Source organism: Lycium barbarum, chromosome 9 (genome assembly GCF_019175385.1).
Source record: "Lycium barbarum isolate Lr01 chromosome 9, ASM1917538v2, whole genome shotgun sequence".
NCBI classification, from domain to species: domain Eukaryota; kingdom Viridiplantae; phylum Streptophyta; class Magnoliopsida; order Solanales; family Solanaceae; genus Lycium; species Lycium barbarum.
The window spans coordinates 123,430,015-123,444,763 of record NC_083345.1 but is presented as its reverse complement, the minus strand read 5'-3'; the positions used below and the strand labels follow the sequence as shown (position 1 = coordinate 123,444,763).

The 14,749-nt window shown below is 34.2% G+C and overlaps 2 protein-coding genes across 3 annotated transcripts; one reads left to right on the top strand and one right to left on the bottom strand.

Annotated features, from left to right (window-relative positions):
* Positions 1–221: 221 nt before the first annotated feature.
* LOC132609834 (hsp70-Hsp90 organizing protein 3-like) lies at positions 222–6,796 on the bottom strand. The gene is made up of 9 exons (XM_060323997.1): positions 6,568–6,796; positions 5,548–5,803; positions 3,859–4,397; positions 1,952–2,240; positions 1,786–1,871; positions 1,456–1,679; positions 1,134–1,200; positions 987–1,046; positions 222–525 (listed from the first exon to the last, which is right to left on the bottom strand). The coding sequence occupies exons 1-9, from the start codon at positions 6,673–6,675 to the stop codon at positions 412–414; spliced, it is 1,743 nt and encodes a 580-aa protein (XP_060179980.1). The 5' UTR covers positions 6,676–6,796; the 3' UTR covers positions 222–411.
* Positions 6,797–9,510: 2,714 nt separating this feature from the next.
* LOC132609833 (uncharacterized) lies at positions 9,511–13,918 on the top strand. 2 transcript variants are annotated; one of them, XM_060323995.1, is made up of 2 exons: positions 9,511–9,650; positions 12,752–13,918. In XM_060323995.1, the coding sequence occupies exon 2, from the start codon at positions 12,774–12,776 to the stop codon at positions 13,674–13,676; it is 903 nt and encodes a 300-aa protein (XP_060179978.1). In that variant the 5' UTR covers positions 9,511–9,650; positions 12,752–12,773; the 3' UTR covers positions 13,677–13,918. The 2 variants fall into 2 exon arrangements, with proteins under 2 accessions (XP_060179978.1, XP_060179979.1); XM_060323996.1 differs by having other exon boundaries at positions 9,594–9,650; positions 12,741–13,918.
* The last annotated feature ends 831 nt before the right edge of the window (positions 13,919–14,749 follow it).

Here is a 14,749-nt window from a genome sequence, read left to right as displayed (position 1 = left end):
GCAGTAAAATTTTGAATGCAGCTCAAACCCGCGGTCATATGAGGAGATGAATAGCAATGTCCAGGAACAAAATAGTACAGATTATCAAAATGAATAGCAACATCTGGCATAAAATATACTATTTTGTTCCTGGACATTGTTATTCAACATATCCTGGCATACCATTTATCGAGACAAATAGCAAAATAGTAGAGATTATCAAGACGAACAGCAGAGGAACATTGGAGAACCAGAGAAAGAAGACTATGTGCAACATCACATCCAATTCATAACAAGTGAAAAACAGTTTCAAGAGCTATTCCCTTCAACAGACAGAGCCATATCAAACAATGATAAATACTCATGCTTCCCTTCACTTGTAGATGCCTCTTTTTTTTTTTTTTTTTTTTGGGAGAATGTTAATCTAGCTATTTATTTGACTTGAACAATTCCAGCCCTAACCAACTTCTGGATTTTGTTCATGACAAGAGGGTTCTTCGTGTGTTCCTGTGCAGCTTTTGGGTTCTCCTGGAAGTCATCTAATACCTGTTCAGGAACACGACATTTAAATCACAAAAAAATTGAGGTGATTCAAAAATACTATAAAATACTATAAATATTACAATGGAAAAGATCCAGATAAAGCTTCTATCATACGAGATATATTCATTTACACCCTCTTAATACTTGGGTAGTATACCCTTGCCGTTAGCAAATTTGCCCTCACATTCAAGGACGCTCCAACGTGAATGGGATTCGCATTTTCGACTCTTGGTATAAAATTACCTTATGATATACGCTTGCAGCTCTGTCAGGGCAAAGGATAAATACAAGACAATTTGCTGTGGGGGGGGGGGGGGGGGGGGGGGGTATGAAACTACAAATGACTCCAAAGTATAATGGAGGATAAGTTGAGTTATTTCGTACATGAGGGGGGTATTTTTCACCTCCCTTATTCCATAATACAGTTTACAGAAACATCTATTCAGGATCAAATCTTATTTTACCTGTCTCATTACTGGATCTGCAAGGATGTTTTGAATTTCTGGGTCCTGCATTGCCTTGGCCTGCAGAAGTAATTGGATATTAGCGTCAGCATAGAAAAGTTGTCTATGACTAGAGAAAGATCATGGTATCATGGGTAGAAATTAAACCTGTCTCTCTTTGAGCTCCTCTGGAGTTAGATCGCCACGTGATGCCTTGTTTATTTGTTCTACACATCTGCAAAAGGAGACCCACCATTTCGAGTTTACTACATAAATCTATACCATGTGTCACAATCATCTTCCATTTAGAATCTTGCCCACAAAATCAACTCATCAAGGGCAACAACAACATGAAATTTATTCAAGTTTCAATGGCAAAATTTGCTGAAGAAATTTCTGTGGGAAGATGGATAACCAGGAGTCCAAAAATAACGAAGTAATACCGAAGACAGAAGTTCAGGTTAAAAAGTAAAAGATAATATTTCTTTACCTCCTGACACCATCTAGTAGTTCCTGATTTTTGGCATCATGTTTCAACCCCTCCTGATAAGTTTCCAAAGCTTTTTCGTACTCTTTCATAAAGAACTGAACAGCACCCTTTCTAGTGTAACCCTTCGCAAATGTTGGGTCAAGCTCAATGCACTTTTCTGCATCTTTAAGACCCTCTGGCAGTGCGCCTAATTTTGTGTAGCAGGCAGCCCTGTTGCTGTATGTCTACCGTAAAGAATCAAGATAAATGCATCAATAAAAGTTTCTAACAAAGAAAATAGGCAAAGTCCCCAGATTCTACAGAGAAACAGAAGATGGATGAAGGCACTACCCTTGGATCTTTAGGATTCCTCCTTAACGATTCTGTATAGTGCTTAACTGCCTCTGGATACTTCTGCTCTTTGAAGAATTGGTTACCTGTAATTATAGCAAATAAAGTTAATCACACAGAATAAGAAAGGACACAACTAAAGGAAGCCGAGTAGTAAGACAGATACCTTTCTCACGCTCCTCATCTGCTATTTGTGGATCGAAATACTCTTGCTGCTCCAATTCTTTCTTTGCCTTCTCAGCATCATTAAGTTTTTTCAGTGTCTCGGGGTTACGGTGTTCAGTAAGAGCTTTCTGGAAAGTTTCAATTGCAGGTTCATAATCCTTTGAAGTTTTTGCCATCTTCACCAGGGCAGTACCCTTTCGAGTCAGAGCCCTTGCAATCATCTTATAGTCTGACCTGAGCTCCCTCCCCCTTTCAACAGCTTTGTCACAATCTTTCATACAATCCTCATACTGAAATTAAGATAAACTGACATAAGGAAGAGATCCTGATGGACTATTTAGGACTTAAAGAAAAAACCATGCAGACTTATAAACAAAGTGATCATAGCACCACATCAGCAGAATGAATAAATGCAAACCTTGCCATACTGAATACGAACAAGAGACCTAGAGGAGTAATAGGGTGGCTCATTTCAAAGTTGTTTAAAACATCTCCCAAAATTATTTAGAAGAAAAACAAAATACTTATAGAATTTATCAACATTCCTTCCATTTTTACGCACATATCCTCTTTTAAAAGACAGAAATACTCCTCTAAACACACACACACACACACACACACACACACAAAAAAAAAAAAAAAAAGAAGAAGCAAGCTTAATAAATAATTTCTTGGGCAAACATCTGAAGGGGGCGAAAAGCAAGATAGAGCTTTTTTTTTTTTTGAACCGTAAAGAGCGAGATAAACAGCTTGCCTCTCTGATTCCAAGGGAAGAAAGGCTTCCCTTCAATCTTTTCATATCCAGAGACTATAACAAAGCCAAGGAAGTTGCAAAAATTCTGATCACATTTTCTCAGAATATCCAGATTACTCTATCGCCACTGTTCATACTTCTATTTAACCCCAACTTTGGTGCCTCATAAGTCATATCCTACTACCTTACTTGACTACCTCACCCCTCCGAACCCCCCATTAAAACAAAAAGGTGAGACTGTTAAAATGCTACATGCTTAGCAAAGCAATATTACCAAACCAGATCTCTTCTTATCAAGAACCATAATATTATCGCCTTAATTCTACCAATTAGATGCTGAAGCTAATAGTGGAGCAAAGAAATAACATACAAAAAAGGGCATCACATGGAACTCTTCTGTTACTATTATATTAAATTCACCATCAAAGCAACCCTCACCTAAAATCCCAACCACAATGAGTGCCAAGCGAAAAAGCTATTGAATCTCATTACCAATATCATCATTTATCCAGTAAGTCCTTTACCAATGAGAAAAGCAACAAACTTTTCTAGAAGTTACAATAATACATATGAGCTTAGCATCCTACATAAGCTCACATTACCAATTCCAAGCCCTAAGTAAAGCTAGAAAAGTGTTGTAATCCTCTCCCTCATTTACCTAGCAATTCCTCCACCAATGAGAGAAGCAACAACCTCTCCAGAAGTATCAAATATATACGAGCTTACCATCCTATGTGAGCTCAAGTTACCAATTCCAAGCCCGAGTGCTGAGCTCGTCCCCAGTGGCAGACCCATGTGCAAATTTTGGGTGCTCCAGCACCCATTAAACTCAGTCATGGAGTGTATAGCTGTATAGAAAATATAAAGAAAATAGATATAAATAGTTAATAAAGCACCCCGAACTCAAAATTTCTGAGTGCAGCACCCCCGAACTCAAAATCCTGGATCCGCCACTGCTCATTCCGCCCCGGTAGAACTAGTCCATTTATAAATGCATTGGAACCTAATCTCCTAGAGACATATTGATGAACCTAACTAGTTTGTTTGTGGCATAGTAATTATATCAAATACACATCATGCACTAAATAAGGAATTGAAAAAATGGCAACTCCATAGACATAAACTATAACGTAATAAAGAAATTCTGGTCATACCTTTCCCATCTCCAAGTACACAGCAGCACGGTTAGTGAGGAAAGAAATATCAGCATCATCCAACTCAATTGCCTTAGTATAATGCTGAATTGCATTCTCAAAATCCTTCTTTTTATACGCCGCATTACCGGCCTCCTTCTCCTTCTGTGCCAACGCTTTCTTCTCCTTCAACTCCTTCTCCTCCTCCGACACTTCCATAAGCTCGGGCTCGGGCTGTGGTTCGGGCTGAGACTTGTGCCCGGCCCGTTTCTCCTCCTTTACGGGCTCACTATCCGCCGGCCTTTTCCTCTCCGGCGAACCTCCCGGCATCTCCGCAGCATCCTCCGGCGTCCTTGTATCCAATTTCACTCCTAATAAAACTCCAAACGCTTGCATTACCCTTTGATCCTTCAAATACAAATTCAAATTGTTCGGATTCTTCTGAATATCCTGCATCATTCTTACGAAATCCGGTTGTTGCAAATACGGTCGAGTACTCGGATCACTTGTCAACTTAGCCCACATCTCTGGCCCGGAAAATGCATCACCAAACGGGCTAGCTGAATCATTAAAATAAAAAATTTACAACAAATTCGGAAAAAAATGACTTTTCGCATAATATTTTTTATTCATAATAGCAAATAAGATTTAAATACTAAATGTTGTTACGGGTGTAGAACAATCCTTCACTACAACAGCCAAAAAATGTACTCCCTTATGTAGCACAGTTCGAATGCCGAAAGTCAAACTTTTAAGTTTTGACCATAAATTCGGACATGCTTAAGTTTTTTGAGATAAAATTTTGCATAAAAACTACGTAAAATACTATATAATTCACAACAATTGATAATTCAAAATATTTAATAAATATATGAAAAAATAATGGTCAAAGAAACACTCGTTTGAATCTTGATTTTCCAAAAGTGGAGTAAATGCTATTATAGTTGTATAATAGTCGTTCAAAATTTAGAATTAATATTCAAACACGGTCAAAATTAAAAAGTTTAAATCTCAAAAAAACGAAAAGTATGACATAAATTGGAAAACATTTATGTCACAGAAATTGGAAAATATTTCCTCCATTCCATATTAAGTAACCTTTTAGGCTTTTCATTTTGTTTCAAAATAAGTGACAATTTTAAAATTTTCAGAATATTTTGAACAAATTGTTCCAAAATTGCCCTTATTTAAATAATCAAGATTCATTAAAGTAATTAAACTTTGTTAGTTGAAGATTTAATGATACACCCTCATTAATTGCTCATCCAACTAAAGTTTTAATTATCTACTACTCAATACCCAATGTTAACTTAAAATTTAATTAGGGTAAGTTGATAAAAACACTCTTAATTTTCTAAAATTTTGGGAGTGAGTAATTTCTTAAGAGTTGTGCATAAACTAAAAGAGTCACTTAGAGCCTGTTTAGATGGGCTTATGCTTATAAACTGCAAACAGCTTATAAGCAAAAAATAAATAAATTAGAATAGTCTAACTTTTTTATTAACTTACAAATTATTTTCAGCTTATAAGCTGCTTTAGATAAGCTAAATTAAATGGACTCAATTAATTTTTTGAGCTTATTTTAAGCACAAAATGATTTTAAGCTGACCAGTCAATCAAAAAAAACTAAAAACAACTTATAAGCTAATCCAAACGGGCTCCTATTATGGAATGGAGGCAGTACGTCATTATAGAGAGGCTTAATTGTACCTTTCGATCGGCTTAGAGCCGATTGAGCATCATTAAGTCCACTCTTTAACATCTCATTATTAGGATCAATTTCTAATCCCTTCTTATACGCCAAAACAGCGTCATTATATCGCTTCAAACCTAAATAAGCAGCGCCGAGCCGAGAATAACCTTTAGACCAATCCGGCTTCAACTCTACGGTTTTCTCAGCATCGGCTAATGCTTCGGTGAATTTATTCACCGAAGCGTAAGCCGCCGATCGGTTGGAATAGAGTACCTGCACAACAAAATATTTATTAAAATGTACTTTTTACTAGCATGTGTATAAAGTAAAATTTTACTCATTTAATTAATATATATGGAAAAAAAAAATGTTTCGAACTCCAATACTTAAAACTAAAAACTAGAACTTAATTACATATTCCTTCCGTCTCAATTTATTAACTTTTAAATTTTGACAGTGTACTTAAACATAAAATCTTTAAAATTTCATATAAAATTTACTTAAAAAGTACTACTACTCTATGAATTCCAATTTGTAAGACATTTTTTATTTTTAGATAGTCAAGCTTCTTAATTTTAACCTTATATTTAACATATAAATTTTAACATATTATAAATTATCATAATTAATAATTTAAAATATTTAAAAAACATATAAAAAATTATAAAAAAAAACCAACTCATTTGACTCTTCAAAAGTAAAAAAAAAAAATTCAAATAAATTAAGATAAGGGGGTATAAATCACGATAATTGATAATTTAAAATATTAAAAAAATTACAATAAAAAAATAACATAACTCATTGGACTCTCAAAAAATAAAAAGTGTCAAATAAACTAAAGCAAAAAGTGAGTCAGTATAATTAATAATTTAAAATATTTAAAATAATTAGAACAAAGATCAACTTGACCAACTCGAAAAACTAAAAATGTCAAACAGATTGGTACGGAGACGGAGGGATTATAAGTGAGGATAGCGTGACTTATAATTTGATTATTTTGAAGTTTATTATTTGAAGCGTAAGTTGCAGATCGGTACGTGATTTGTTGGAGAGAGATGTATTGCTTCAGTGAAGTGATTGATTGCCTCGCTGAAATTGCCAGCGGCGAATGCTGCGTTGCCTTTGGCCTTAGCTTCATCAGCCATTGTTTTTTTTTTTTTTTTTTTTTGTTTGTTAAATTCTAGAGAATTCGTTAAGGATGAAGAGTGTGAATAATGGTAGGGTGGTTATATTGCGTGGGTGTGGGGATACGAGAGGGTTCTAGGCGAAGGTTGTTAAGGTTCTGGAATGTTCGGTGAAGGACTTCGCGGGGTTCTAGGAGAGTACAAATACTTCTGATTCCTTTTTTTTTTTTTTCTCTGAAGAAGACAAATACTTTTGATTATTAAAAGACTTAGGAATGTCTATATCCAATTACAAGGTTTTTTTTTTTTTTTTTTTAAGGCAGAATTTTAAAAGGCTTAATACCTAGATGAACCTTTAAACTTGACATGTTTTGTAAGATAAGCATATAAACTTACAAGGTGACCAGATAGACACTCAAACTTACTCAAAGTGTATTTTTCAAGTTTTCCAGTTGTTTTGAAAACAAAAACTATATTTTTCAAACACTCACAATTTTCATGGCCAAACAAGCCCTAAATATATCACAAAATATTTTTTTTTAAAATGCAAAAATAAGGCAAACACATATACATGAGACTATAAATGTGCACTTAAACCAATAAATACTCGCTAATCGCAATTTTGCAGCTTTCAATTAACTCGATTTTTTTTTTTACACTTGAATAATTAAAAAACAATAACTTTAATCAATAAAAATTCTTAAAAAAAGAAATTTCAAATTAAGAAAACTGTAAAGCCGAGAAGAAAATCCTTAAAAAAAAGAAATTTCTTAATTTGAAATTTCTTTTTTTAAGAATTTTTATTGGTTAAAGTTATTGTTTTTTAATTATTCAAGTGTAAAAAAAAAATCCGAGTTAATTGAAAGCTGCAAAATTGCGATTAGCGAGTATTTATTGGTTTAAGTGCACATTTTATAGTCTCATGTATATGCGTTTGCCTTATTTTTGCATTTTAAAAAAAATATTTTGTGATATATTTAGGGCTTGTTTGGCCATGAAAATTGTGAGTGTTTGAAAAATATAGTTTTTGTTTTCAAAACAACTGGAAAACTTGAAAAATACACTTTGAGTAAGTTTAAGTGTCTATCTGATCACCTTGTAAGTTTATATGCCTATCTTACAAAACATGTCAAGTTTAAGGGTCCATCTAGGTATTAAGCCATTTTAAAACAATTTTATACAGCGAATTAGGACATTAGTATCATTTTTTTTGTGAACTTTCAAATAATAATTCGACTCTAATAGCAATTTCTAAAATCAGCTTATTTTAAAAAATATTTTTAAAAAAATTAGTTTTTGTGAGAAGCAGTTTATTTTTTATCAATTAATTTAAAAAACACTTCTAAGCAGCAATTAGTGTTTGGTCAAGTTTTAAAAAATGCTTTTAATCATACTTTTCTCAAAAGTGTTTTTCAAAAAATTGCTTCTGAGGAAAAATTATTTTTTTAACTTCTGAAAAACTGCTTATGATACTATCCAAAAGTACTTATTTTCTCTCAAAAGCTTGACCAAACATCTCACTTTTTTAAAAATAAGCACTTTTTGAAAGACAAAAAATGTTTTTGGAGAAAAATAAACTTGGCCAAACAAGCTTGAACTCTAACTATTTCACCAAACTCTCGATAAGCCATAAATTCACGGCATATTTGGATATTGCAATTTAAAGTATACTTAGTTTTTGAAATTATTTAATTTGTACTCAATTTCAACAAACATCAGACAAAACAAGCTTCTTCTTTTTTTCTTAATTGTTTATAATAATACTTTTTGAATTTATAACAATTGAACTATAATTCTTTGAGAATTTAAGGAAGTGAGTCTTGAATTCGATATGAAAAGTGAGTTCAAATCAAGTAGTGTTATTGAAATTTGAAAATATTGGCAAATCTCCATTGTTGTTGATTTGATAAATTAATGATTGAAGTTTGTTCTTTTTTATTTGAACTTATGTTTGAACTTTTAGCTCGTTTGAGTAGATTTGGGCGTTGACTCTGTGTGATGAATTGTTGAAATTCAAGTCACAATGTTGTTTCTACACAAACATTTGTTAACTTGAGACACAAATGCCTGAATTTAAAACAATATATGATTAAAGTTTAATAAAAATGATTGAACTTTTATTATGTGTGCCTGAACTCACATAGAACTGAAGCTTAACATAAATGCTTGAAGTTAAAAAAAATTGACTGAGCGAAGGTTCGAATCCGGAACCAAAAAATTTGTAGCGAAGGGCAAAAATTAAAGACCACCCTGAATAAGGGTAATCCTACAAATTGCTCGTTTATTTTTGAAAGGAAAAAAAAAATTAAAGACAACCCATTTGAAGGGCAAAAATTAAGACCATTCAATTTGAAGGACAAACCGTGCAATTACTTCCTTAAATAGTGGTTCTAAAATCGGCTATAGGTGCAGTTGGGGTCATTTGCACGATTATCCTTCAAAGGTACTGGTGTTTAATTTTTTCCCTTCACCGAATATCTTGAGGTTTGGAGTTTGAACTCCAGCTCAGTAAAAAAGAAAATCGCAAGACAGAGTTTCATAATAAAGTTAAGCCTATTCGAGCCAAAGTTAAGCTCTAGGCAGTGTTTTGCAGAGTTTGAAACTGTGCCTAAGGTAGAGTTTGTTTACCTTGCGAATCCAAACCTCTATCTTACGATTTTTTATTTATTTACTGAACTGGGATTTAAATCCAAAATCTCAAAGTATTAAGCGAAGGACAAAAATTAAAGACCACCAATTTGAGAGGCAAAAATTAAAGCCCAGTGCCTTTGAAGGTCAATCAGGACAAAAAAATGGTGCCATTACTCGTCCAGCCCAAATGTTTTAGCCCATATTTCAAAGGTCCAGACACCGGCCAACCCAATTAAGCAGAAATCCAGAAAGAAACCCATTTTACGCAATAGCAATATTCTTCTTCTTCCCTGCTCTTCCATTAAACCCATTTTCCAAAAATAAACGCCACGTATCACCAAACAGCTCCAAGTTCTAATCAAATTGTACGTTTCTTTTTTTTTTTTTTTAAAAATTTATGAAAAGAACAAATTGGAATATGCTGTGCTTGCTTTATTGTATTTACAAGCTGATATAGTGTAGTACTAGTTTGCTTTCAATTAGTAAAGATCAATTATTATATTTTGGATAAGTAATAAAGAAGTAAAAATCACATCTTTTTTAAGACTAATTAGAAAAACATTCAGTAATTCGCTATTTAAGCATATTGTTCAATGAATCAGTATAGTTTACATTTTGAATCGTAATTTTGACTGCATTGCTTTCTCTCTTTTTTAATTTGTTTGCATCTTCATACTTAGAATAGCCATGTTTGTTATGTGGTATTTACAACTTGATGTAGTAGTTATTCACTTTCTATGTGATAATGGATCCAATTTCTTATATAGTGTACAAATTTGCTTTCTAGTTGTAAAAAATCAGATCCTCGAGTTTTCATAGTCTGCCTTTGGCCCAAAGGGTCAGCCCTATACAGTGGCGGAGCCAGGATTCATATTAAGGGTTGTCAAAAAATATAGATATGTCATTAGTGGCAGAGCCAGGAATTTGGGGAAGGGTGTTCAAATTTTGTTTTCACTTGTGTTAAGGGTTCGTAAAATTAAATATATACTCATGATCGCTAACATTTAAACTATGTATATCATGTAATTTTCCGGCGAAGGGTGTGCACCTGCACACCCTTCACCTAAGGTGGATCTGCCCATGTATGTCATAACCCAAGTTCGAACCCGCAACCTTGGGGACTTCTTGCCACCCCTTAACCTCTAAGTTGAGCCTTCAACTTGTATCAAGGGGTGTCAACATTGGTATACATACCTATAAAACTAGAATTTCACATATCTATACAATGTAATTTTCCGGCGAAGGGGTGTCGCCCTGGGGTAAGGGTAGCTCCGCCCCTGGCCCCATACCTATTTTTCAGTCACAAAAAAAAAGTGTTAAAATCCATTTTTTTTAAGTAATGAAGAAGTAAAATACAGGTCTTTTTGAAAAAATTGAACATTAGTTACAAAAACATTCAGTGATTCATTACTGACTAGATTTGTTTGAGATGGTTTTGGAGCACTTAAGCATATAGTTCGATAAATTAGCTTAATTTTACATTTTTTTAATCTAAACCTTGACTACATTGCTTTCTCTTTTTGTTTGTTAGCTTCCACACGTACCGCCAATGGACCGAACTTCTGCAATAGAAAAGTTAATTTATATGATATTCCATTGCATTAGTGGAATCTGTGGCAAATATTTTGTGAAAATCTGTTAAATTTGCATTATTCTGTTATATGAGTGAGTAGGTACATGATTACTGAACTCTTGGTAGGACAGCAGATGAATTGTTGAAAACTTACGATTGGTCAAATTCTTTTGGATGCTGTTCTTTTGCTTGCTTAATTAATAAGGGAAGAAAAGAGTCCGAGTAAATGACATATCTAATCCCTCATATGCGTTCGAATGAACAGCTTAATCCTTCATATATAGCTCTGTTAGGATTTAGTTCTCATTCTTGTACAGAAAGGTTCCAATAATCGTAACTCTCTGATACCAATTTAGTACTAGATTTCTGTTATTTTGAGAAACAATTTTTTTTTTTTTGAGAAACGCTAGATTTCTGTTATTGATATATATATATATATATATATAATACTTTACCAGGTCAAAAGAATAAGGATTTAGTTCTCTTGTACTAGTAGCTTTTATTCTTAGATCTTCTCTAGGGCTGCCTGCTTGTTGCTTTCATTTCATTTATCTTATTACCTTGCTGCTGATACTTCCTTTTATTACTGTCGCCTTTTCATCTTTTCTCGAGCTGATGGTCTACCGGAAACATCCTCTCTACCTTTACAAGGTAGGGGTAAGGTCTGCGTACAGTCTACCTTCCTTAGACCCCATCTAGTGGGATTATACAGGGTATGTTGTTGTTGTTGTTGTATGTGCATGGACACAACTAAATGCTCAATCTCTAGTTTTGTTTAGATCTAGTCTCTTGTGTTTATCCAAAAAAGCTATTTAAATCCCTTATACTTACTTTGTTCAGATTTAATGTGTTCTCGAGAAAGTACCTTAATCATTTATATTTAGCCTGTCGGGAGTTAGCCTCTTGTCTATATTTTGTGATGATAACTATCAAAGCTTATTCTTTTGACAGAAAATTTATGTTACAAGCGTGTGATAAACATAAGAAAAAGTTTGATATTACACATAAATTTAAAGAAGGAAAAAAATAAGGAAATTTTAATCTCAATATGTAGGTTTTAGAGGAAATGAAGCGAGGATTGCATCAGTTTTGTTATTTTATCTTTTGATCCTTTTAAGGTCGGTGAATTGATTGCTTTTCTTTATTCATTTCGACGTGCTCATCACGTTAGTATGAGTTCCATGATTGAAAAAGCTCATGTTAATTGACCAAAAAAAAAAAACAGATAAGGGGCTAAACTTAATTAAGATTTATATTTCACATTCCCATAAAGAGCGAACTATGTATGTGGTTTGTCAACTTGCTGAAATAGAATGATGTTTAGTTTAGTTGTTGGGATTAATATTGTAACAATTTTATATTAGATGTTGAAATTCATAATCTTAATCTCATGGTTTCTAAGTACTAATTCATATGCTTCTGCTATTGCTTTTTTGCGCATTTCTTATCGAAAAACAATGGTTAGATGCACAAGTTTGCATTTCAGTCTGTTTCCGCATAACCCAGTTAAACCTACCCCTACAGAATCCAATCCACCTGTTTTCCAGCTGTACATTTCTGTAGAGAAAGGTTGACAATAAATATATCTTTTTCTTTTTTTTTTTCTCATGCAAGAAACAAGAAATGATGCCAAACCTTGTTCATTGTCTACTGTCTCATAAACTTTTGTTAGACAAGTTATTGCAAAAAATTGGAAAACAAATATACAAAGCGAAAAAGGTCAATTTGTATGTACGAGTATAGATCTAAATTAGTTCTTTCATTTTTTTTTTTTATGCTAAAAAGGAAGTGGTTTTCCTAATTTCCCTGCTTCTCTACGTTTCCTAGCATTAGTAGTTTCATCTGTATTTGATGCTTTGTTGTTGATTTTTATATTCATGAGACTGACTGCAGGAAAACCACACTAGGGGTTGAAATGAATGGTGCTTCCTCGTCCAGTGGTATAAGAGCTGCTTTATCCTATTGTGTGCAGCAAGTACGAAGGTATGATTATCATCACTACCTCTGCCTTCTTGAACTTCCACCAAACATGCGGAAGGCTGCATTTGCGCTCAGAGCTTTCAATGTCGAGACATCCCGAGCTATGGATGTCGCATCTGATCCAAAAATTGGTCTTATGCGCTTGCTGTGGTGGCAGGAAGCTTTAGGCAAGATCTATTCGAACAAGGTAATTGAGCATCCAGTAGCTCAGGCCCTCATTTCTGTTGTATCTGAGCACAAGGTTAGCAAAAGTTGGCTGAAACGAGCTTTGGAAGCTCGAATAAACGATGCAAATAGAGAAAATAATGATATCCCACAAACTGTTGAAGAGTTGGAGCGATATGCTGAGGACACGTCTTCGACTATTCTGTACTCTACACTTCAAGCAGGTGGTATTAAATCTACAGCGGCGGACCATGCTGCTTCACATATCGGTAAGGCAAGTGGTCTCCTTTTGCTGCTTAAATCACTGCCGTACCATGCTAGTCGAAACCATCAGTTTTCATATATACCAGCCAAGGTAGCTGAGAAACATGGATTGTCGGTTGGTCAGTCAGAGATCAGAAAGGACTCGCGTGAGGCCCTTTGTGATGCGGTATTTGAAATGGCATCTGTAGCTAACGCACATCTTCAGAAGGCTCGAGAATTAGCTGGAAGTGTTCCAGCTGAAGCTCGACCTGTGCTTTTGCCTGCTGTGCCTGCCCAGGCCATTTTAGATTCTTTGGCTCGGGTGCAGTTTGATGTATATGATCCACGGCTGGCACGTGGAATCTTAGGCGCTCCACCTTTGTTGTTTCAGTTGAAACTGAAATGGTATTCATGGAGGGGTAAATATTGACATTACCTTTACGGCTCTGTTGGCTCTTTTTGAGTAGATTGGAAATGTTAAAGTGTGGATGAATGGTTCATCCCTTTATAGAGCATGTGTGTTAAGCAACTTTTTATACCTAAGCTAACCACTGACTGGCATTACAAGTAGGAATTTTTGTATGAGTAATTGAATCCTCGCATGAATAAAATGATGATTCTATGGTTGGTGTTTCATCCATACACAGAAAGAGAACATAAACATTACACTTTTGGGTAAATTTCAGCAAGTGATCTGTCTGGTTTTGACACTCATGTTTCACTCTGGATTGCTGCTTTTCTGGTTTGGAAGTGATGTAGAATTTTTGTAGCATGTTTGACTAAGCTTTCAAAATTTACTTATTTTGGAAAGTGTTTTTGTCTGAAGTGTTTTTTCGAAAAAAGTACTTTTATAGAGTAGCAGTTTGTGTTTGACTACTCTATTTGAAGAACACTTTTATCAATGTTAGACTATACTTTGTGCTTGGTCAATGTTTCAAAAGTGCTTCGGAGCAAAATCTACATTGTTTTAGCTTCTGAAATAGCTTCTGAAAAGCAGTTTCTGCTACAACTCAAAATGAACTTGCGAGTTTCATATCATAACTATTACTTATTTCCTTTTCCTACCTGAATTATCACCATCTATGTATTAAAACACACCGCCTCAACTATCAGTTGTCCCCTTTTCCGACCTGGTGATAGTTCAAGTAGGAAAAAAAGAATAACTGATAGTTGGGTTGTGAAACTCGCGAAAAAGCGATAGTTCAAGTGTGTTTTTTATCATTAACTCTAAGCGAAAAAAGAAAACTGGTAGTGTGCGGCCTGAGTAATTAACCAAGGCCAAGATGAGTGATATTTTGCCTGTCTCTGATGTTTGGCATTCTCCTATAGTATTTTTCTGTTCATGCCCCTGATGGCATCTTCCCAATCCTTAATGTGGGAGAGGCAGGGAGCTAGTCTCCTCTACTCATTTTCTCCTTATTTAGTAGTATTATTACTAGTGAAGTAAGCACGAATATAAAATATTATTGAATTTATAAAATAACTTTATAATACCTAATATTA

What these genes read in the sequence shown, in the direction of transcription:
- LOC132609834 (XM_060323997.1), bottom strand. Translation starts at nt 6,675, where the DNA reads ATGGCTGATGAAGCTAAGGCCAAAGGCAACGCAGCATTCGCCGCTGGC. An exon ending in ATCTCTCTCCAACAAATCAC is followed by an intron (nt 5,804 to 6,567) that starts GTACCGATCTGC and finishes TTTGTTGTGCAG; the next exon opens with GTACTCTATTCCAACCGATC. An exon ending in CTACTAGATGGTGTCAGGAG is followed by an intron (nt 1,201 to 1,455) that starts GTAAAGAAATAT and finishes CTCCTTTTGCAG; the next exon opens with ATGTGTAGAACAAATAAACA.
- LOC132609833 (XM_060323995.1), top strand. Translation starts at nt 12,774, where the DNA reads ATGAATGGTGCTTCCTCGTCCAGTGGTATAAGAGCTGCTTTATCCTAT.